At 38.5% G+C, this 24,640-nt stretch overlaps 1 protein-coding gene across 1 annotated transcript in view; it reads left to right on the forward strand.

The window, feature by feature from the left end:
- The first annotated feature begins 3,371 nt into the window (after positions 1-3,371).
- Positions 3,372-24,640, forward strand: part of LOC135079639 (uncharacterized) — a 58,714-nt gene continuing 37,445 nt past the window's right edge. The window contains exons 1-4 of the mRNA XM_063974263.1: positions 3,372-3,412; positions 4,236-4,366; positions 5,056-5,251; positions 5,826-6,036. Of these exons, the coding sequence (XP_063830333.1) occupies positions 3,393-3,412; positions 4,236-4,366; positions 5,056-5,251; positions 5,826-6,036 (558 nt within the window). The 5' untranslated portion in view covers positions 3,372-3,392. The remainder of the gene's footprint in view (positions 3,413-4,235; positions 4,367-5,055; positions 5,252-5,825; positions 6,037-24,640) is intronic.

Here is a 24,640-nt window from a genome sequence, read left to right on the forward strand (position 1 = left end):
ATCGAACCCACGACCTTTCACTTGCCGGGCGACTGCTCTTCTATCAGAGCTGACTGGTTGCTCATCCATAGTTTCAGATGCGACTCTAACGCTAAGAAAAAGATTAATAATCATTATAATGTATTAGGTAATAAAAAGTTAAACCTCGGATGATATTTCCATACTAAATGAAAATTTAAGCCAGAGTACAACTAGGGTGTGACTTTTATTAAAAAGGGGGGAGTCTAAGCATAAAAGTATTTCTTACCTAAAAATCTAGATCTCCGCAAGCCCTAAGCCTTCCTAATCAGTGAGTTTGTCCACCTCGATCAGATAAGGATATTTCGGCCTGTTTGCGCAATGCGCATGGGCCATGGCGCCCGCGCATAAGGCGGCAGACGACTTGTGCAATTAGCTGCATTGCGCGCACGCTGCTGCATTTTGGACGGGCTGTTTACATAGATGTATAAGCAGTAGGCTTGAAGCGGCTTTGAGATCGATTGTGCCACAATTTTGTAATAATGCCTAATGGCTTGTAGATACTTGCTTTTATGAGCTTTTTAAGCTAGTACGAGTAGTAGGTATGCCTGAATTTATCTTTATTTAACCGACTGTTTTCTGGAAAAATGAAGTTGAAGTGAGTCCAAATACCTACCTATTACATTTTTATACTATGGCTTGGTTAATTTTAATTATTTGATCGTAGCCTATAGTTGACTTAATACTGCTTTGCTACATAATGAATTAGGTTGAAGTGAAGGCATCGACTCTGCTCTGAAATTGGCTTCCAGAAACTGAAGGATATTGCATAAATTTTGGGGCACATAAGAAGACCTAGCAAGGGTTATGGTCAATGCCTATCATGATTGGTAACAGTAAGCTTATTGTTTGTAAGTCATTTGGGCTAGACAATTTATTTGATGACCGCCTAGGAATCTCTTGTATGTAAATGAACGTCGCTTTAGGTTCAATTTGCTACGGCTGTCTTGATTTAGTGTAGAGTAAGGAATAACGCTTGTCAGTTTAGATCTTTGGTGCCATCATATTGCATTCCAGTGTAAACTATAGAGATCCTAGCTACGAAGATGCCTTGTCTAGGTTTCTCTACATAGTTTGTGCTTACCAAGAGTTTACGTTAGGTGTGCTCGCTAGCGAGTTCGTCAAAAAATCTATGAAGATTTAAGTTCTAAAAAGTAGCCGGGGCGCTGTACAATTATTAATGTCATTTTTTTACGCAGTCGCTAGCGAGCACACCTAACGTAAACTCATGGTAAGCACACTGGTATCGTTTATTATTTGTCGTTTGGTAGCAGGATTCTCTCTCTATCTGAAGTATGTAATTTGTAGTGAAAGGGTGGGTAATTTCAATAATATCACACAAGCTCGGGGGAAAACTGAATGTAGTTAAGTATGGCCAAGCGTAATTTTCTAATCGGCTCGTTTTGTCGTACACTTTTTAGTTGTCAATTTTGAGTATGTATTTACCGAAGACTTTAACATTTCAGCGTTCGTAATTTTCAAAAAACCATCGGTCATCGCTTCTACGGAAAATTCTAATAATTATCTATTAGACCTTGTACCATTACTACTATCTCTACTTCATAGAAAACATTAAGCAAACTCAATAACAAAACGCAGCTCATTCATCACACTTTATTATTCACTAGCTTTTGCCCGCGGCTTCATCCGCGTGAAATTTAGTTTGTCACAGATCGTCATAAATTATAGCCTAATGTTATTCTGGGTTATAAAGAATAATACTGTAACATCCATCCAGACATCCAAACTTTCGCATTTATAATATTAGTAGGATTATGTTATGCTATCCTGTAACGTGCTATTCTATAAGTTGAGGAAATATATTTAAACTGACTAAATGTACCTACAGTAATGCTAGGACAAGAGTATTCTCCGCAGAATGATTAGGCAAACGAAGTTTTAATGAAAACAACGGGAAATCTAACGCTTTCTACGACTGGAGGGAAATCTAAGGGTGCTGACTTTCGATTTACAGTACTAGAATTCGTGAACTACACACAAACCACGTGAACTAGTGATCTCTAGCACAATTTCCTCAACCATTGCACTACGGGACTATTCCCACCTCTCGTTCCCACCACTGCAACTCCTGGGTAGCCAGGATCTACAGCTTGACCGCCACAAAAACACATCCAATGAAGGTCAAGTTTGTCCCGGGGGAAAGTTAAACTGTCATTGGACCCGCAACAAAATTAATCAGAAGAACATAGGAGGATTTCGAAATTAAGGTTCGACTTCCCTCCATTGCAAAACGGTTGACAGGTGACAAACAAAGGTTTAAAACCTTTAAGAAAAGATTATGCACCACGGACAATAAATATCAATTAAGGGGGCTTATCTTATGAGCAATGAGGGCTATCGTTTTAGAGCTCACCATTTGGCGCCACTGTAGAGTAAGGTCCTGTCACTTGCTAGTAGCGAAGACAGTGGCGCCGGCTGGTGAGCGCGAAAGTGGTAGGAGGACTATCGCATTTGCACTCATCAAGATGGCGCCACTGTAGAGTAAGGTCCTGTCAATCGCCAGGGGTGCCAACTGTTAAGTATAAAAACGATAACCCTCATTAGCAACTACCTGTCAATAATGTTTTTCGCAAGCACGGACATTTTTCCTTGTCATTTCGTCATTGCACTAATCGGTCATGTTACTAATATGCTTGTGTTTGTGCAGGGTGGAGGGCGCCGTGAGTGCGTCGCGGCTGGGTGCGCGTGCGGCCGGGGCCCGCCCGCCCCGCCCGCGCCGCCCGCCCCCGCCCCGCACCCGCTGCGTGCCCTCGACCTCATGCAGCCGCCCTTACTCAGGTAACATTCGTCTGTAACACTACACGCAGCCGCCCTTACTCAGGTAACACTCGTCTGTAACACTACACGCAGCCTCTGGTTCCTCAGGTAACACTCGTCTCTAACACTACACGCAGCCGCCCTTACTCAGGTAACACTCGTCTGTAACACTACTACACGCAGCCTCCGGTAGGGGGCCCCGCCCGCACCCGCTGCGCGCCCTCGACCTCATGCAGCCGCCCTTACTCAGGTAACACTCGTCTGTAACACTACACGCAGCCTCCGGTAGGAGGACCCGCCCGCACCCGCTGCGCGCCTCGACCTCATGCAGCCGCCCTTACTTAGGTAACACTCGTCTGTAACACTACTACACGCAGCCTCCGGTAGGGGGCCCCGCCCGCCCCCGAGCCGCCCTTACTCAGGTAACACTCGTCTGTAACACTACACGCAGCCTCCGGTAGGAGGACCCGCCCGCACCCGCTGCGCGCCTCGACCTCATGCAGCCGCCCTTACTCAGGTAACACTCGTCTGTAACACTACTACACGCAGCCTCCGGCAGGGGGCCCCGCCCGCATCCGCTGCGCCCCCTTGACCTCATGCAGCCGCCCTTACTTAGGTAACACTCGTCTGTAACACTACCACACGCAGCCTCCGGTAGGGGGCCCCGCCAGCACCCGCTGCGCGCCCTCGACCTCATGCAGCCGCCCTTACTCAGGTAACACTCGTCTGTAACACTACTACACGCAGCCTCCGGTAGCGGGCCCCGCCCGCGCGCCCCCGCGCTTCACGCGCGCTTCAAAAATCACGCCTCAATCAACCACGAATGACGCGTTGTCAGTGTGAAGTGCCGCGCGTGTTTTCCATACAAACTGAGGTACTTGCATACAATTATTAAATCTGTCGCCCCGCGCTCCGCGACGGAGCGCGGCGCAGTGTGATAACCGCCTAACATTATAACAAGGCAGATATGTACCATCCTAGACTGCATCCCAACACCAGGTGCGATTGTGGTCAAATACCTGCCTTGTTATGCATAAAAAAAATACACATAATATGCAGCCTTCATCGATGCAAGTACAAACAATAGTCCTATGCTTCTCAAAAATAACTAACTTTCTAAATTAATGTTTCCATAATTTCATTATCATCATCAGCCCAAAGCAGTTTATTGTCTGTCTCTCTCAATTTACCTTATCTTACTTAAGCTTGTCGTATCCAACTTTCTTCGTCACTCTACTCCACGTTCTACTGCTTCCTGATGAAGTTCCAAACTAGTTAGTTATCAGGTATCTGACATATAACTGTATCTAACAAATATTGCTGATTATCGACGACTTTCTTGGCCAGATGTATCTGGGAAATCAAACGTTGTAGTTTATTTGACAGATAAATATGCCAGAGGTGTAAAACAGGCCCCTAATCTCTCTTTATCTCCCCAGGTCAAACCCCCTGTACACAGAGGAGGAGGAGCAAGAGGTAGTGATAATCGTGGACTCGCTGGAGGACCCAGCGGAGGGGGACGTGCCGGACGCGCCCCGCACCCCGCGCCGGGCCCCCTCTACCTCATCAGGTCAGTGGCTTCTAATCTTTTTTTTATCCACAACGAGGAAGCTCTTGGCTTGTATCTCACCTGATGGTAATAAGTGACGATCAGGCCGAAGGTGGAAGCGAACTTCACCCGGAATCCTCAACCACGGAGGAACTGGCTATTTAACTGCCGGAACACAACTATGCTGTTAACATTATTGTTATGGCGACAATCTCTTAAACTAATCCTGACAAACGATATTCTGTTTTAACGCTTTCGTAGAGTTAGGACTTCTAGTGACGAGTCGAACTTATGGGTTCGATTTTTAGATAAAAAGTTGCTTTATGCCACCACTTTCAAAGAAAGACAAAAGAAAAATAATTTATACAATGCATGAATGAAAAATTCCGCTTAAATAGGCCGATTTTGTTTAGGAAATAAGAAAAAAACCAATTGAACCAGAAAAGGTCGACCCTAGTAAGTGCCGTAATTTCAAATTGAATGCATGAATTAATTTTTGAACCAAAATAGCACCCATTAAGCATTGGTCATGCTCTAGGACATGTTCTACAAGATGATTGACATTTTCTAAGCTAGAACTGGTAACCTGTGCTCTGTTAGCTTAGGAAATTTCAATCTGAATAGAAAATAATTATGATTCCATGCTTCGGAGGATACATAAGTTGTTAGACCGTTTTTTTTCAGCTTTTGTTAATTATTTTTTTCCACAGGCTATGGCAGCGGCGGGGGCAGCCACGGCCGAGTGTCGCCCTCGATGCCAAAGAGCGAGTACCCAGAGCCGGCTCGCAGGCTGTCCGGGTCGGACAAACCCGACGGATCTCACACCACCTCCGATTCGGACAGCCCAGTGTGCACGCTCTCGAGGAGCTTGAAAGAGGATATCAGGTCGTGTTTAGGGGGATGCAGGTTAGTGGATAACTTGAGTATTTAACGTAGTGTAATTATATGAAGTTTTTACTGAGCAATTGATGTAAGACATTAGTCTTGGCCTTTTTAGGCCATCAGTTGCAGAGCATTTGGATTGAAAGCATTACATATCTACATGTATCTATGTGGAAATCCTTAGAGGAGACCTTTATCCAGCTGTGGACGTCATTTGACTTAAACCTACTTATCATCATCTTTCAAAATGTTACGAAGCTGAAGATATCATCATTATCATCAGGTCATTTAGTACCTACTGCAAGATGAGGGTCATCTAGTTATTCACAAAGAGGCAAATGGAGGGATTGGCATACACTCCCACCCTGGCTAGAGGAATTGGAGTTGGAGCAGAAGAAGTAACACTGGACTAGTCCCATGCCAACTTTCGTTCCCACCGCTGCAACTCCTGTGTAGCCAGAATCTACAGCTTGACGTCTAATAAATACCCAACCAGTGAAGGTCAAGTAGAAAAGGCAGAAGAGGTAGTTATGTTTAGTCAAGACAAAGAAGATAGGTATTTTGGATTTTCCCTTGAAATATATGAAATCTTTCTCAGATGGGAGAAAGACGTAGGCGACGTGGTGGAGGCAGCGGTGAGGGGAGCGGGGGGCATATCCGCAGCGCGCGCGCGCCTCCACGCGGCGCTACTGGCGTTGCACGAGCCGCCGCGCGTGCCCAACCGGGGCCCCTCGCTGCCTTACTGCGGTCCTGGCGTGCGCCCCGGCGACGTCACCATGATGCCGAAGAATACCGAGATGTCTTTGTTGGTGAGTTCTTTTTCTTTTTCAACCGACTTCAAAAAAGGAGGAGGTTCTCAATTCGACCCGTATGTTTTTTTTCTATGTTTGTTACTAACAAGGGTGGTCCCATTTAAATTTAATAATAGAAAAAACAACCCCCAAGGCAAGGGTGGAAAATTGGGGATGAACTTTTTTATACGCAATATCTCCGCCGATTATAAATCAATTTGAACGATTATTTTTTTGTTGAATAGGTATTATCAAAAGGGTGGTTTCATGCGAATTTGAAGAAAATATTTCACCCCCAAGGGTGGAAAATTGGGGATGAACTTTTTTATACGCAATATTTTTAATTTTTAGTTTTTTTTGTGTTCACGCATTTGAAGTCGGTTTTATTTTTTTTTAAAGTTAATTATTGACTATGTTTTCTTGCATCGGCGATAAACTGGACATCGAAAAACATTAGTTACATTACAAATTCACAGAAGAATCCAAACAGAAGAATCTTTTGGCTAAAACTAACGTAAAATGTGGATTCGTTATAGATTTTGTAGGGTCTATAGGGTTCGTAGGGGGTCCGTCACGCTCATATAGGGCTCTGGTATTGGATCATCTATCTGTGCACACCCACTTTATTATATTCATATTATTATTTAGATACGTAGTTTCTATAATCTTAAGACACTATAAAGCCGCAATTACAGACCACATACAATATTTTAAATTAAATTTACAATGGCCGTAAGTGCGTTACAAACAAAGCTTAAGGGCATAATAACAATTAATTCTACCATTATTTTATCAATAGTCCGTATTATGATGCAATTATGGCCCTTCGAAACCCTCAGCCGTGGGCCAAAACGATTATTTTAAGTGCATCGTTTCGGAAACCAACGGTTTATGGGCTGAGTCGTGACGAAACACAGGCCCTAATAATCTATAAGGTTATATTTAATTACCTGTCAATATTATATTGGTAGAGTACAACGGTAGAGTCACGGAGCCCTTCGACTATGCCTTCATATGCAATCAAATTTTGAGGATTTTTTAGAACATAATGTATGTAGTTTCTCGTAAGGCCAAACACTGGTAACATTTATCAATCATAGAGCCTATTTTGCAAAAATGGATAGTCGGATGTATTCGTGCGACTGTACAAAACACCTGAAATTGTTTTTAATTTTTTTTCCAAGTGTACCTACCCATATCCGTTATGTGTCCGTGTGTCAAGAAAAAAAAGGTTAACTGGTGTTTGAATGTTTAGATTATACGGCCGTGTTTTAGCGGGACACATGGTATAAACTTTCTAAAAAAGCTAGAGATAGATAGAGATTCAAATACCGCAGTAACCGACACTCAAGCGTTAAAATCTGTTAAAGTACGTGTACTTTAACAGCTGATTAGCAGAATACAAGCAACAAGACACAAGAATCGTGACTCTGTCATCAATTATGGCCGATATTTTTAGTAAATCAGAGCTACTTTATCTCCTTCTATTGTAACATCAAACCAAGTGATTATTGCGAAGAATTTCAATGGGACAGCCTCTAATTTGGTACTGGCATTGAGGCGCTTCTCGTGTAATTATTATTATGCTTTGAAAGGTAGTCTCTACTTAGCTATAATCATGTCTATTATTTCGAAATACCGCAAGATGGATTGACAAACTCCTAATAACAGTTATTGGCCATAAAAACGTTTAATTGGTTGCTAACTTATTATAGTAATGAGCATTGTGTAGCTACTACCCACACCATTAACTACTTCTTTAACTATAGGTCTAATGCTTAATGACCGTTTTCACCATCAATTAAAAATTTTTGAATGACTTAAAAATAGGAGTAGTTCGAAGTTAAGGTTCGACTTCCCTCCATTACAAAGCGGATGACTGGTGAAAATTCTTTCCATTCTTTAAGTAGTAGGAAGTATAACTACCTACTTCTTTGCTAATAAAAATTGGACATGATAATGAATTAAATTAGAGTTAGCAGAAATAACAAATTTCGAATGCATAATAATAATAAAATTATATTGAAAATTCAAATTAAAGCACACTTCCGTCTCTACCAATGATTGTTTTTAAGGAAACGTAGCGAAAAATTACTACATCACATTTTAATTTCAAGGTAATTAAACCACTTTGTATGCTCCTGCTGGGAATCAATCCCAGGTTCTCTGGATGTCCCTTTTAGTGCATCAATTCATCATCATCATCATCATAATTTCAGCCACAGGACGTCCACTGCTGAACATAGGCCTCCCCCAATGACTTCCACGTCGCACGGTTGGTAGCGGCCTGCGTCCAGCGCCTTCCTGCTACCTTTATCAGGCCGTCGGTCCACCTTGTGGTAGTACGTGGCCTCCACTCCAGAACCTTGCTGCCCCATCGGCCATCAGGCCGTCAGTGCATTAATTAGGATATCAATGTTTAGGATGTTGCGTTTATGGTGTAGTCAATGGTAGAGTTGGACCTTACCAACTCGGAGGTATGATTCGACACGAAGCGAACTGAATATCACTTTGTCGAGGAAGCCAGGGTGGTTACAGTTCAAACCAGAACAAGAAATACCTACTTACATTTGTGATTAATTTCTTTGTTCAACCACAGCTGATGGAAGATACCAATTACACACAGAAGCATTTTGCGGAACGCTTGATAAAATCGACGAAACGCACGGAAATTGCCGACGCTTCCCGACCGAATTTGCATACGATATTACAAAACTTAATATCGGGAGGAAATATTAGAGCATGGCCATGACAATGCTGGGATGTGTTTATGAATAAGGCTGTAAATAAGCCTTATCTTAATGTGCATTCTAAATACCATAAAATCCTCGAAAATTAAAACATTGCAACATTTATGTGGCCGCAGCCTTATGCTATACAATATTGCAACACTACTGTGACCGCAGCCTTATGTATCGCGAATATATTAATCGACTAGCCATTTAGTATCAATATCTGCATTAAACATCGGACATTGATTCACTTACATAATTTAGATAAGGAGAGGCTAACGAAAGAAGCAAAGAAGCAACTGTATTATACATAGACTGACCTGACATATCTATGACTTTCTATTCACACAACTAATGAAATAATAGACATTATGCTTTGGAACTGACACTGGAATGGAATACACAAGTATTCTATTCCAGTTTGAAACCGATATTATTTTGGAACAAAGATAAAATTGGTCCAGAGCGGGGCTCTGATGGTAAGATGCGCAAATAAGTATTCCGTGTTACTGACATAATGACAGGGCGGATTTACCAGTAGCCTAAGTAGGCTGCAGCCTGAGGCGGCAAATTTTAGAGGGCGGCAATTTTGGGGCCAAATATCTGTTAAAAAATCGAAAGCCTACCGGCGACAAATGTGTAAATCCGCCACAGAGGTGCTACAGAAGAAGACACGATAAAAAAAAAGAAAAGAGATGTACAAAAACGACTAAAACTCTGTAATAAAGTTTCTACGCTTTTCCTCTTTCACCTTAAAGACAATGACAGAGTAAACTTCGATCACAAGAGGTGGATGCGAGCCTCCCAAATGACTTGCGATTGTAGAGTTACGAAATGCCTTGTAACAGACGTTAAGCAGAAAATAACAATATAATGTAATAATTACTAACAAGTGCTTCTTCAAACGTATAAACACTTCAACGGTACTTGTCGAAGTCAATCACTTTCAAGAATGTATTTTGCAAATTACATGCGATGATGTAGGTAGATGATGTAAGTTTGAAAATATTCGATGTTTATGATATTGCTACAGCAGCGGGCATGTTTTTTTTTTTAAAACAATATTAGTAATTTGTTGTTGCACAAATTACTAATAGTCCCGTTAGCCCCTCGTACTAAGCTAAAAAATGTTTGGTCACGAGTGGGCTGCCAAGCGTTGCCAGTTTTTTTTTCGCCAAGTCGGGACTTTGGTACTTTTTGAGTGAAAATAGCGGGATTCTTCCGTCAGAAGCGGGACATAGTAAAAAAACGTATATAATCAAAGGTTTTCAAATATTTATCCTTTTATTTGACTTAAAATTACGTTTACGTGACAATAGATAGCAAAAGTAGCCATAGAAAATGTATTTTAACAAAAAAATAATATTTTAAATCAGATTTACTCTATCGTTAAATTTGTCTTTAGAATAAAAAAACAAAAATCAAAATAAAAAAAATATTCTTTAGAATAATATGGCGTTTCAAACAATAGTCTGGTGAAGTGAGTGTCTCTCTCCGAAAAGCGGGACAGAACCTGTCCCGCGCGTGACATTTAAATTTGATTTAAAAATCGGGACGTCTGGCAACGCTGGCTGGGGCTTACCACAACAGCCAAGCGTCAGCGGAGTTCGAACCAGCGTTCCTCGTATCACGAGTCGGCCAGTCCGACCCCTTCACCATTTGGCTATCGTGGCTTCAGTTTATTAAACCTCTTTTTGTCCTATCATCCGCTTTAGACTGGAGGGAAGTCGGTCCTTAACTTCGAACTCCTCGTATGTTCTTCTGAATAACTTCGTGCGGGTCCAATGGCAGCTTAACTTTCCCCCTGGACAAACTTAACCTTCATTGGTTGTGTTTTTACTGGCGGACAAGCTGTAGATCCAGAAAAGCACTGCCCAATTGGCTATTATAATATGCCCTGCGTGCCACTGCATAATGTATCTTTATTTTTTAAATAGACAATATTTTTACATTATATTGTTCGCGAACCCTGGTAACCATTCGACTAAACAATTAACACATTTCTGTCTTAATTCGCTCCAAAAAAGGGCGTAATTTGCTTACTATCAGATTGTCCTTATCCGATACTCGTTTTAACACTTTCATTAGCGTTGCTTAAAAATTCGTAAACGCGTTACCAATTCTTTAATTTCATGCTAAATTTTAAGATATTTCCATACAAATTAAGCGGCTTTTCGAAATGTATTCTGTACCTTAATATCTTGACTTCAATTTAATCTTAAAACAACGTTTATGGTTGCCATAATAACGGCAGATACGATCGTAATTTAATACTGAAGCGATGCAATTGGAAGCAGAATGTTAATACTTCATGTGCATTAATGATCGGGGTTAATTAATTTTACTGCAGAGGCACGGCACCGTGGGATGCTCAAGATTTGCATAGAGCCCAATTTGCAGTTTCATACCTCCTTCAGAATGTATGTACAGTTTGTTGTTTGGTTGGCAAACAGTCTAATTATAAAAAATAAGTAAGTAAAAGGCAATCCTCTGATTGACATGAGCCGGAAGCCGTAGTATGGGCAGGCCTCCTACTAGGTGGACAGACGATCTGGTGAAGATCGGGAGATGTACCTGGGCAGCGCAGGACTGGTCCATTTCTATAACATCCTTGAGAGAGGCATTTGTTAAGCAGTGACTGAAACGAACTGACTGATCCTTCAACACACATCTAAAACCACTGAACGGATTGCGAGTTTAGAAAGAAAGGATTTCCAAAGGACAATGTTCGTTCTCCATACATTGTTCGCCTAAAAACCAACAATTTTGACATATTACTACCCGAAAGCGAAATAATACGATTCTGTGTGTAAGAACAATGATTCCTGATGGACACTTGCCATAAAATTAATGATTAAGAATATTAAATCACAGCGATTTTATAATATGTCGTTTATGACAACATGGCGTCTAATGTATTGTGTGAATGTATGAACACCGATTCGCGAAAAATGTTTTGTATTGTCGTCACGCCGAGTCGCAGCCAAATAGTATAAAATAATAGAACAAGTTTTAGAAATACAACTCGGCATTCCACTTTATAATATGCCCACATATTGCACGTAAATAAACAACATGAATCGTAGGTTGTTTCCACCCTTGTCATCTGACACATGAAATAAACTGCTATTGTATTATAGATATCGAAGCCGAATCGTATATAATAATAGAATGGGTTTTGGAGATCACTCGGGGTTCCACTTTTATAAAATACCTACATATTGCATAAAAATAACACGAATCATGAGTTTTCTTTTCACCATTTACATCTGACACGAGATAACAAACTCATATCTCCATGACTACCGTCGTAGTCTATGCCAAAGACTACAATATTTTAAGCAAGAAGTTTCAAACCTTAGCGGCTACGGTAACCCCTGGGCCACATACATCATGATAACATTCGGTCGACACCGGAACGAAGTCTTGCGATTATGCAAAAAAGCATCGTATTCTAGTGCGGCTATATCACGTTCAACCGGGGTTTTAATTCGACTAAAGTCCTGACTAAAGACTGGAAGAAAATACGCCGCATTGTATGAGCACTTCGTGTTCGTTAAAGCGGCTTCAGATCTAGAGCCCACATAGTTTTCTTTCCAATAATATCCGCAAGTAGCGCTGCATGATCTTTACAACAAAAACGGCAATAGTTATTAAGGTGCCAAAATTATATGATTACTTTGGCACGGTATTATACACGTTCGAAGATTTGTCATTTTCATTCATTTCATCATCATCATCATCATTTCAGCCACAGGACGTCCACTACTGAACATAGGCCTCCCCCAATGACTTCCACATCGCACGGTTGGTAGCGGCCTGCATCCAGCGCCTTCCCGCTACCTTTATCAGGTCGTCGGTCCACCTTGTGGTGGGTTGACATTGCAGAATATGACTTTTGATAGGTTCATCATAGAATTCGGCGGGGATATCCTCACGGAGGAAGTTCGTAAAAGGGCGGAACAAGATCTTATAATAATGCAAGGCCGAAGCTGTAACGCGCGTGCTCCTACGTGTAATCCGGCGAGTATGCAATAAATAGTAATGTCTGGTAAATAGTGGTAATACGTATCGTTCGTTCGTTCGTTTCAGCCGAAAAGACGTCCACTGCTGGACAAAGGCCTCCCCCAAGGATTTCCACGAAGACCGATCCTGCACCGCTCGCATACAGGCACCTCCCGCGACCTTCACCAGATCGTCGGTCCACCTAGTGGGAGGCCTGCCCACGCTACGTCTTTCGGCTCGTGGTCGCCACTCAAGAACTTTCCTGCCCCAGCGGCCATCAGCTCTACGAGCTATGTGCCCCGCCCCGTCTATGTCTATATGCGCTACGATTACAGGGTATCATTTTGCATAGTCGCAAGACTTCACTCCGCTGCTGTCAAATCAATGTCGCATAATGTTATCGCAATGTGTGTGGCCCTTGGCCAAATCACAGAAGCTTGCGTAGAAAGAGCACTTGAATGACAATGAAAATCAGGGTTACCATTTTATAAGATCTCCTCACTATTGAGGGTAATAAAGTAACATTAATAATCTAGCCATTAATTACATTTATTACCTATACGAGAAAGTAAAGCAACATGCGGTTTTATTTTAATTTGTAAAATATTTGTAACAGTTTGTTCCAAGTTTAGTTTTACAACAGTATTGCTGTTTCAGCTGTCACTGTGAAGCTTTGGGAAAATAAATAAATAGAAAAAATATTAACATAAATATTTATTTAAGTTTTTATGTTCATCATCATAATATGCCAATTTAAGTTACACTGTGTGACAGTCTTTGACACTAAACAAACTCTTCAGCTTAACAATACCTACCTACAGGGCGTTTTTATAGTAATCTTGCTCTTGCTGATGAAACAAGAAGGGTTGATGATTCTACTACTGAAATACAACTACTTTTCTTACAGGACCAATATCAAATTCTCAAAAAAATTCACATCCTCGTGATGGTGATAATTTCTATGGAGAGGTTTTTTTTATATTCGGTCTCTTGGGATAAGTTATTCCATTTGAGCAGTAGAATTAATCCTTTTTATTTGATCACATATAAAAATAACACAAGTGTTTAGGAAAACTTCTTCTTTGGTATGGTATCACTACGGAGTTATAATGTCGGCAACTCTGTATCACTGACTTGTAACTTTCAAACAGTATGAATAATAAGGGCACCACATTGGTTTTCTTTCTGAAAAAAGGCTTTCACTTTTAGTACTAACCCTTTAGCACTATTTCATTGAAATAAAAATACAATAAACGCACAGAAGACTGAAATTGAGTCAACTGACGTGACATTTATAATTTGTTGACATTATGACAGTTTGACAAGACTAGGGATTGAAAAAGTTTTAATTGAAAAAGTAAAATGAGAATTTATTAAAACGATTCACAAGGATATAATCGATTAAAAATATTTATAAAATGTTCTGATACTTGCCTGTAGCGATTATCCAATCCTGGTTTCTACTGAAAAACTACCTCGTGGCAAGATTTTAATAAAATAATAAAATCTTTATCTTCTCTTTCACAATCTATAAAAGTTCATTTGGTCTATTATTATACATGTGCTATGAATGAGGGTTTTCGCGATTGAAAAATCCGCGAGATGGCAATACGTAGACGCGAGGTCCAAATGCTGCATGATTGGTGGATATCTATCAATGTCATGTCAAAAATAACCAATCATGCAGCATTTGGACCTCACGTCTACGTATTGCCATCTGGCGGATTTTTCAATCGCGAAAACCCTCATTGGCATAGATTATGAGAGACTGGCAACTATACTAGGTTGATATAATGTTTCTCACACTTCAACTGGCATTGGATTCAACATCGGATTCTGACACTTTTACAGTTATGATACCATGAATATCAGTTTATGGTCCTAATTATTTTTATTTTATTTACGACCTTCGACCAGTTGGACACTTTAGATAGCTTCTTGTCATAGTGTCAATATCTTTTTAGCTTTTAACGCAAATCTAGTCTTCAAAGCAGTTTAATCGATTTATTTTATTTTCAAAATCGATATTTTATTGTCTATGATGGCCGCAGGAACATCACTATACATGGACTCCCAGCAATAAAGTACGGTAATGCCTCGTACAGATTTTATCGGCAAAAATTATGGAACTTGATAGGTTTTAGACCATGCCACGCACCAAAACGTCCGGAAGTTGTAATAGTATTATAGAATAAACGTTAAAAGACTTATTTATTTAATTTTTCAATGCTTAAGTGTCCATTAGAATGAAAGGGTGCTTAATGTATTAAAAAAAATAGAAAATAATTATGATGGGTTAATGTTTTTGGGCGGTTTTTAGGCGGTTTCTGACAATGTCCTTTTCACCCTGTATGTATCGAAGACGTGGGCAAAAACTAAATATAATAATAAATAATACCATGTAAATAATGTCTCAAAATCCTGTTCAATATTCCAATTTATTGCATAATATTGTATTGTTATTTGTTATAGATGAACGGCGCACGCGCAGCCAAGTCGGTCATTGCTACGGATAGGACGTGGAAATAATCGCAATTGTCTTACTTAGTATTCTGCTAATAACCAAGCTCTGGGTTTTTGAAGGGCCGACATTCATTTGTGTCTTTTTCCAACGAAATATGTCCCATATACGAATGCCTTTTGCCAAGTTCACCAGTTTTTCGTGAACTTCAGAGTTTGAAATGTCTATAGTCATAGTCTTAAATGTTTATTGCATCATGTTGGTACATTTGGATCTTGTATATTGTGTGTCGTTCCCGGGAAAAAATTCCAGATGGGGAAAATTTGAAAATTTTCGCGGTAGCTTTCTCAGAATATTAGGGTAGAGACCCGTTTTCTAGAGAAACCGGTACTTAGTTTGAACACATCATATTTACCGCGATATTACGTTGAATTTTTTTAAAGTATAGTGTAGGTGCTTAGTACATTCTTCTTAAATGATAATCTGTTATTATATTCACGAGATCCATCGATAGCGTGCGTGCGCATACGTAGTTTAACGTAACTATCGCGTGTTTACTTTTATCTTTTCTAATAAAAGAGACCCTAGCTTCTGTCTGCGACTTCTCTGCGGTATTATAAGTAGGTACTGCATTATGTGTATAAAGCTGATGGAGAAATTATTTCGAATTCGATGTGCACTTCTATGATCTCATGTGTTTTGACAAGTTTATTTTGCCAACTTTACCTGTGAATACTCCCAATGTTTCTAGAAAGCATAAAATTAGAAAAAACCTTCCGTAAAATCCACAGTTTCCACTTGTTTTTGTTGGGTGTCGAATTATCGATATAGAATTTTCATTATTACCAATTTATCTATTTCTTTCAAATTATAATGAATCTATCTATCTATCTATCTATTTCTTTCAAATTATAATCATCATTATTATTTAGCTACCCTTGATATTTGGGCGGCAACACTCGACATTGAATTATAATCAAGGTGCATCCATTTCTGCATAATCTGTCAGTCTCAATGAGTTTTTTTCCGACCTCAATATGCATTGTAAGTGTTCCGGTATTGTGAACGTGCATATGAAAATTATTCTAACGCCCGTATTCACAAACGATGCTTGCTTAAGTGAAGCAGCAAATCGAACGCACAGCGTTGAATAGAGCTCTGTGATTGGTTCGTGTTCGACTCTGTGCGTCCACGCCACGCGCAATGTGAGACCTCATAGTAATGTGTGTAAAACTCTTCACGAATGTTGAAATAGGTATTTTGTATTGTAGTGATACAATGTTTCTTGGGTCGATTGTTTCAGAACGTGGTGCTGAAACCTAATTGACTTTTAAAAATATTTCTTGAAAATTTCAATACTGTTTATTTTATTATGATTCATGATAGTTAGCCGGCTGACAGACGAAGTATCAATTTCAATATTTAAACTAAAGCAAAGGCACTCGGGTATGCCTACGGATCTCCTGGAAGCACCTGGAAATGGCAGCGTAGGACTGGTGGCTGTGGAAATCCTTGGGGAGGCATTTGTCTAGCAGTGGACTTCTTTTTTTTTAAAGTAACGAAAGAATAAATTCGCACATTAGGTATTAGCAGAAAAAGGACAAAAGAATTCTTAACCACCAATGTTTATTGAAACGTCATCAACATTTTTTGAATACTTTTACAAATTCTTTATAACGGTTCTTTTCGCCGAGTGTGGTAACACTCTCCAAAATAAATGCATATTCGAATTTTTGCATAAACCCATAAATAAAGTTTGACCACAGATTAGACAAGACAGCCGACAATGTACATTATGGTGTTGTAATTAAGGTTGCAAATATAATTCCTATGCGTACAAGCTAGTGTTGCCACATCACTCGGACTACATTCACTCGGCAAAGTGGAAATATTCCGTGTTGCAACACTTGTACAGAGACCACAAATATATGCGGCTCTCAAGATTATGTTGATGGATTAAGTTAATCTTCTGGTACCTACTAAATGAGGTAGAGGAAAGGAATTGCTTTGAACTACCCTGGTATCAGATTTATGACTCGCCATAGACTCTAATATTTAAGACTCTCCTACGCAATGACGGCATAGGAATTCATGATCGTACTCAAACCAAATGAGATTTTTGTCTTAAAAAAGGTTTTTTATTTCTCTTCTTAGCGTGATGCCATGGTATCGCTTCCTGGATTTGATTTGGATTTCTTTTTTTTTTTTTAATTATGTAAAAGTCACATCGCGCATTAGCGTTCCCTTTACGAGACTACTCTAGTCGAACCGTGTGCCTGGAGCCTAGGACTTCTATTCTTCCCTTCTGCAACTACTCCACTATATTCCGACTGACTAATGCCCGTTTTCACCATCAATCCTTAATTTTTAAGTCATCATCATCATTTCCAGCCATAGGACCTCCACTGCCACTACTGAACATAGGCCTCCCCCAATGATTTCCACAATGGCCGGTTGGTGGCGGCTTGCATCCAGCGCCTTCCCGCTACCTTTATGAGGTAGTCGGTCCACCTTATGGGTGGACGACCTACGCTGCGCTTTCCGGTACGAGTTTTGAAAACAAAATTCCTGTTAAGTGTTTCCATAGGGGTCACTTAAAAATAAGGGATTGATGGTGAAAGCGGGCATAAGAAACTCAAAAGCGCTCACAACTTTACAAGAAAGATTCGCGAATATAGTGGACACGTACTTGACAGTCGTTCGGGCAAAGATTTCTTACATTATTTATTTGATGTGTTGTAAATTATATGGAAATATAACCACCAGTAAAGTTTTTAATCAAATTATGACGGCCGGTCTTTACTAACTACCACGTTATGTTTTGCAACTGTACTTGTTTATCTATCTAATAGCGTCCAATTGTTATTCAGACCTTCACAACCAAAGCATGCAGATGCCATTTCTGCCAATGCCATGCGTAACAATGCATAAAAGTTTTATTTATCACAAAATCGGTGCATGTAGATGCTATCGACAATCGTTAGTTTAAAGGTTAGTTCGGACTTACGATTGTTATCGACGTCGATTACACAGTACTTAGCCCGTAATGACCAATAAAATGTAGTTTATGTCTTGTAGCCCGCAGACACGCATGCGTAAGCTATAAATTGTTATAATTTGAACACAAATAAATCTATTGTTTAAAGCAGTGAACATTGGACAAACAATAAAAAGACAACCGCGGGCCGTTGTTCTACTTACTGAAGAGTTAACAATCTCTAAATACCTTATTTTAGACTGCTTTTGTATTTGTGCCTCTCTCGCACAGTTTTCAGGCTTTTTCAGGTAATTTTATATTCTGCTGAGTACTGCCATTAATTTTCATTTCGATAGATCACGATTATTTATTTTATTGAAAGAGAGATTGCTTAGTTTCTTGCTAATATACAATTTTCAGGATGAATTTAGAAAGATAGAGATATCTGAACTTTGGTAACACAAGCATAAATATCATAAAAAGTATTTTATTAATAACGAGTTTTAAACTACAAAAATACCCCAAAATTGTTTGCAAAAGTTACGGGAAAGGTGGGGCTGGAAGAAATCATACTCGTAGTAGCAACAAAAGGTTATCGTCATTGCATAAAGTTGAGTACTCATTATTATACAACGTTATCTAATACGTTAGCGCATAGTAATGTGCGCCTACGCATCATTTCTTTGCGTGCACTTAGCTTCGATAGGGGTGGCACAAATACACACTGAAACTAAATGCTAGGTTTGGTTCTGTAGTTGACTAAAAGATGTCACTGTCCCGTATACCTAATAGAATTTTTCTACGTATAAGTAATTGCGATAAATTCACTTTGAAAGACTAGAAACATCGTAATTTAGTTAGTTTAATTTCGTAGTCAGTGCAGTGATTGTAACACTTCTATGATAGAGTATCACATCACATGTCATGGAAGTTGACCATAGTAGATATTTTTTGGGTTCGTATTATAAAACAACGCTCAAAACTCATTTCACTCTGTCATCGATTCTGTCCCTGTGATTACTCTAAATTTTCTGTTTGAAATTGAATTTAGTTTTGAACTCGAACTCGTTATATTACGAGTAGTTAACAGCCCTAAAAAAATAGGGCAACCAAACCTGTTCGTTGCGAATTTCTTCGCGCATCTTCTGATTGCATGATTGAGTAACGTATGATTTATGAACTCACTAGCTTTTGTCCGCGACTTTATCCGCGTCAAGCAAATGTAGAAAAGCGGCCCAAATAGGAATCAAACCTAAGACTGCTTGCACTTAAGATTATTAGTGTTATACCTTTAATACATTTATCTTGTTTGTTCCAACTGTCAACATCTGTGGCCTGGCGATCTGTGTTACAGGTTTCTTTTACACTACTTCAGGCGCCAGGCTCTCACAAGTAATAGGAACTAAACTAATGGCCGTTTTCACCATTAATCCCTAATTTTTAAGTTACCCCTATGGTAACACATAGGAGAAATTTGTTTTCATAGGGGTCACTTAAAAAATAGGGATTGATGGTGAAAACGGGCATTAGACTATTAACATAAGACCCTTGTATTTAGGTACGCATGTTTCCTATTTTGTGAAGAGAGAAATAAATGCTTTATTTATTTATTAAGACCCCTGGCGCTTAAGTCGTCTCTACTCTCTACTTCTCTACATCAAATGTTAGAGCCGCATTTTTAAAACGTAAGCAGAGACAAGTCCAACCAGTTTAGTGTTGTAAGTAGACTAAACAATTACTTAAGAGCTCACTAGTTTGAATATTGTGAAAATATGGCGTACCCACAGATAACATAATTCATACCCATCGTGATCCGCACTCCAGTAAGAACAAACAGCTTATTATCAGAAAATATATAATTCTGATTAATATTGTCTATTTCCAATGTTTCAAATTTTTCGTTTCCCAACTGGAATGGAAACCAGGACATACAGGTAGAGTAGAACTTTATTAACCTTCTTAACTGCAACTTGACATACCTCTGCCGACTCTCTCAGGGAAAATTCAGGCATGATGTTAAGTTTTTTTATAATATTTCTATTTCCGACAATATATCTTTTAACGCTCGATTCAACCGAAGATTTATTTTAGAAGCATTTGCCAAAAACCAAGGACGTAGTCCACTTAGAGCACATGCCCGAATAGAACCTATCCTACTTAGTTCGCGAAGAGCACCCAGGTGCTGTTCGTAGAATAAAAATAAACTGACAATTTTGAATCTAAAATTGCACCTGGGTGCTCTTCGCTTCTGAGTGTTCTTGGTTGTTCGTGATTTGCCCGTTCTTGTTGCGCTGTAGTTTGAAACTAGCACACACAGAGACCCGTTACACAGTGACATAAAGTAAAATATTTTAAATATTGTCAAAAGCGTAATCGTTTTTACCATTTACCACTAGTTATGTACGAACTAGTTTGTCATAAAAGGAATTCCACATTTACAACTCTTGCGTAACATGAAAGAAACAATAAATCTTTTAAATATCTTTTAAATGCAGGATAAGGTCCCAATATCGCAATAAAACACTCGAAAATTGGGCTTTAAAAGGGTATTCTGAACGATTTTTAATTAGTTAAGCAATTGTAATTTACGAGAACCGAAAAGTAATTGTTTAAAAACTTCTTTTATAACGTTTTTTTACGCAGTTGCAAATTGCTATTTGGCGTCTGCAAAGGTAACTAAATAAACAAATAAACGAGTTAATTTTCAGTGAGTACATAACTATGTTAAGTAGCTACTGTCCCATTACTTCTTCTTTACATAGTATAAAACAAAGTCGCTCTCGCTGTCTGTGTGCTTCGATCTTTTGAACTACACACAGGATTCGATAGAGTGCTTCAAGAGGATGTATGATTAGTTGATACACATACATAGCACCTGTGCGAAGCCGGGGCAGGTCGCTAGTACCTATTTATATGCAACTTTACGCTTAAAGGTCAGTTTCTCATAGTACACCTACTTTAAATGCAGATGCTGAACTTAAAAAAAATATTGGCATAAACAATTTTTTTGGACCCTAATTCAAATAAAATTAAAGTTCACAATATGTCTTTACTGTTACTAGATTTAAGTAGCAGTATAGTCCAATCAACGAGGCGTTTGTAACCCGAATAATTCGTCCGTCAATGAAACTTGGCACATGGTGAAAGTAGGTAATATAGATCATAGATATGCAAAAATCCAACAAAATTTTTTTTGGGAAGTTATGTTTTTTGACCTAAACATGAAAATCGTTAATAACTCTCTGTGTAAAAATTCTCAGCCTGAAATTCTTTCTGTATACGTACCTATGTACTACTTAGAATATGTATGTAAAAGAATCCAACACTTTTTCGATTTCAGAGATACCTGAAATTTAACTTTTAACATTTTGCACTATAACTTCTACTGAAAAATTGCTCTGCTGATTTTTATTTTTTAATACGCTTTTATATGTTCAAATACATAGCTTTTCACAGTAATCCAATAGATTTTCCTTTACTATGTTATAGTTCTTATTTTTACGTAATTACGTCGTGTGAATAATTGCTCCGTCCATTTTTATACATCTATTGGCCATTTGATAATATATTAAAACAGATTTATCAATAATCCAACAAATTTTCGAACGTTAACTATACTTTTAATGATATAATGCACGCGGGCAATGTAGTTCGCGGGCTAAAGTCAGCGATACGCTCTTATTACTACTCCCGTAAGGTTGACATTTCAAGTAACAGAAGGTAGACGCGTATCCATAGCGAGTTTTTCACCATACGCCTTAATTTTAAGTATTTGGTTTAATTATGTACTAACATAGCGATTGTAGTAGGAGGTACCTAGATAATCGACATACCTAAATATTAAACAAGCTTATTTCACGTAATTACGTAAATTCTATTTACACTTATTTACCTCTCTTAAAAATAACACTGGGTGATTAAATTTTATCAAAATTACAAACTAAACATGCATTGTCAAAAGTTACATAAAAACATAAAGTTATTATTCCTTCCTTGCAAAAAACGGTTCTGTTTGACGTGACGGTGACGGCATCACGCATCTCTTTTTATTACACCAATTTGCTGCTAGTGACATCTCGCTCGCTCAGTCATTTGTTGCTCTATTCTAGCTAGGTAGGTGTAATAAAAAACCTAAACTTTATGCATGCATAAATACAATGAAATAAAAACTTATCTTAACAAAACACACGTCATAGGTATTCAAAAACCATTTTATAGCCGATATTCAATGAATTTAGTTTCGTATCGCTGAGTATTGCAATTTGAGGGTTCGATTGCTATAATTATTTGCATGTAACATTTTTGGAACTTTACATACTGTTCACGACGACTACGAATTCTTCCCGCAGAACCCTAATAAACATAAAGAAACCGCAGCAAATACATATACGCACTTATTATAGCTATAGATATGTTATAAATCCGATGATTTATACGCACTTATTATAGCTATAGATATGTTATGAATCCGATGATGAATACTTGCCGCGACAACTTAGATTTCAAATAAAAACAAAAGATTTCGAAGTAAAATAAGCATTTTAGTTAAAATTAAAATTGTCTCTACCTGTAGCGGAGAATAATGTTGTGGCAGGCCTTTGTTTAAACGATCATAGCAAATGTTGTGATAGGGATAGAGACATGCGATTTTTGGTTTTACAAAGGTAATACGATAGAGAATAATACAAAGTAATAAAAACCACCTATTATAGGGGCATTTTTTGGAGAAATTTATCAAATAACCAAAAAAACACGAATTTAAAAGCAGATTTTTTTCAAAAAGTATCATTTTTCATTATTTGTTGGTTAAAAAATACATAAAATACACAAAAAAGTTTGTGTATTTTATGTATTTTTTTAGTATCGCCTATTATTTAGCAATATTACTGTTTTTATTTTATCAGGATATACCGCTTAGTTTAAAAGTTATTACGTTTTCTTTACAATAAGTAATTGGAAGAAAAAAAATTCTATAAAAAATTTAAAAAAAATCTCAAAAAATTTTTGACCTCTTTTTTGTCGATAAAAATAGGTCTAGTTTTATCTATTTTCATATGTACACTTTAACGTGACTCACACTGTATAAACCGGCGACCGATTCGTCAATCATAGTACGGAATTTAGTGCAAGAACCCCTCCACTTTGGTATAGAAGGCTCATTTTTGCACCAGTTGTTCTTTGGGTGCTCCTGAGTATATTTCCGTCGGTAGACATCGAGAGCCCCCCCTGTGGTAGCAGGGGGAGGGGGGGCAAGTTTCCTTCTGCCGCGCTTCACTTTAAGGCCCATATCTTCAAAACTATAGGTATTAGGGCAAGTGTGGTGTCATTTTCGGGTAATTAAAGGATGGCGAATTCATTTCTAGAACAAACTTTTTGCCTTTTCATACAAAAAAAATAGAAATATTGAGAAAAAATCACAAAAACCAAAAAGTATTTTTTTAAATAAACGTCGTTTACTTTTAAACCATTGGAGATAATCTAATAAAAAAAAATATGTTCTGAAAGCTACATTTACCAGGATTATAAATATATACCATTGTATGGTACTTTTTTCGAAAAAAAGTAGGTGAAAAAATTTTTTTCTTAATAATAATAAATAATAAATCTTTGGACAATTTCACACAGCGCCAGCTAGCCCCAAAGTAAGCAACTCAATGCTTGTGTTATGGGTGCTAGCTTAACGGATATACTACGTATATACTTTTTTTTTATTAAATACATACATATTATACATATTTACACCCAGACCCGTCACAGAAATTAAAATTCATCATTTCAATTTCTGCCCGGCCGGGAATCGAACCCGGGACCTCTCGGCATAGTAGTCCGTTTTGAACCACTACACCAAACGGCCGACTTAACTTAACTTTCTTCAGGACACAGCGGGCGAATTTTACTGCGCGTCGGAAAAAAATATTTATTTTATCCATGAATTCATACTATTTGGTTCATAAGCAAGTATGGATTATTATTTTAGAATTTATTTATAGTTCCTGGCACATCAAGCTATCATGATTTGTATTTTTTCTTCAATTAATTTTGAACTCTATGTGTAAGACATAAGGTTGAAAATAGCTTAAATACATTTTAATATTGAAAATATCATAAGAAGAAAGAACTAAATAAAGAACTTGAATTTGTCTAAACGTCTAATGATTATTATTATTATTTTAATTAACACTTTCTACATACTATTGTACCAGTGATTTAACGGAAAGGTAAGTGTGAGGAAAGTGAGGATTGATAATCATAGTACGGAAGATTATTTTTAGCACAAAGGCTACGGCTGAGACCATTATAGATGTTTGTTCAGACAGCACCAGCTTCTGCACTACTTCTTGCACTTACATCTCACCATTTTCAGGCAAGCTTCGGCAGCTACAGGCAAATCGGTCCATGTAGGCTCCATGTTGCTATCGACTCTGGTCCACCCCCAACCAGTCGGGT

This window comes from Ostrinia nubilalis, chromosome 17 (assembly GCF_963855985.1).
Source record: "Ostrinia nubilalis chromosome 17, ilOstNubi1.1, whole genome shotgun sequence".
Lineage (NCBI taxonomy): Eukaryota > Metazoa > Arthropoda > Insecta > Lepidoptera > Crambidae > Ostrinia > Ostrinia nubilalis.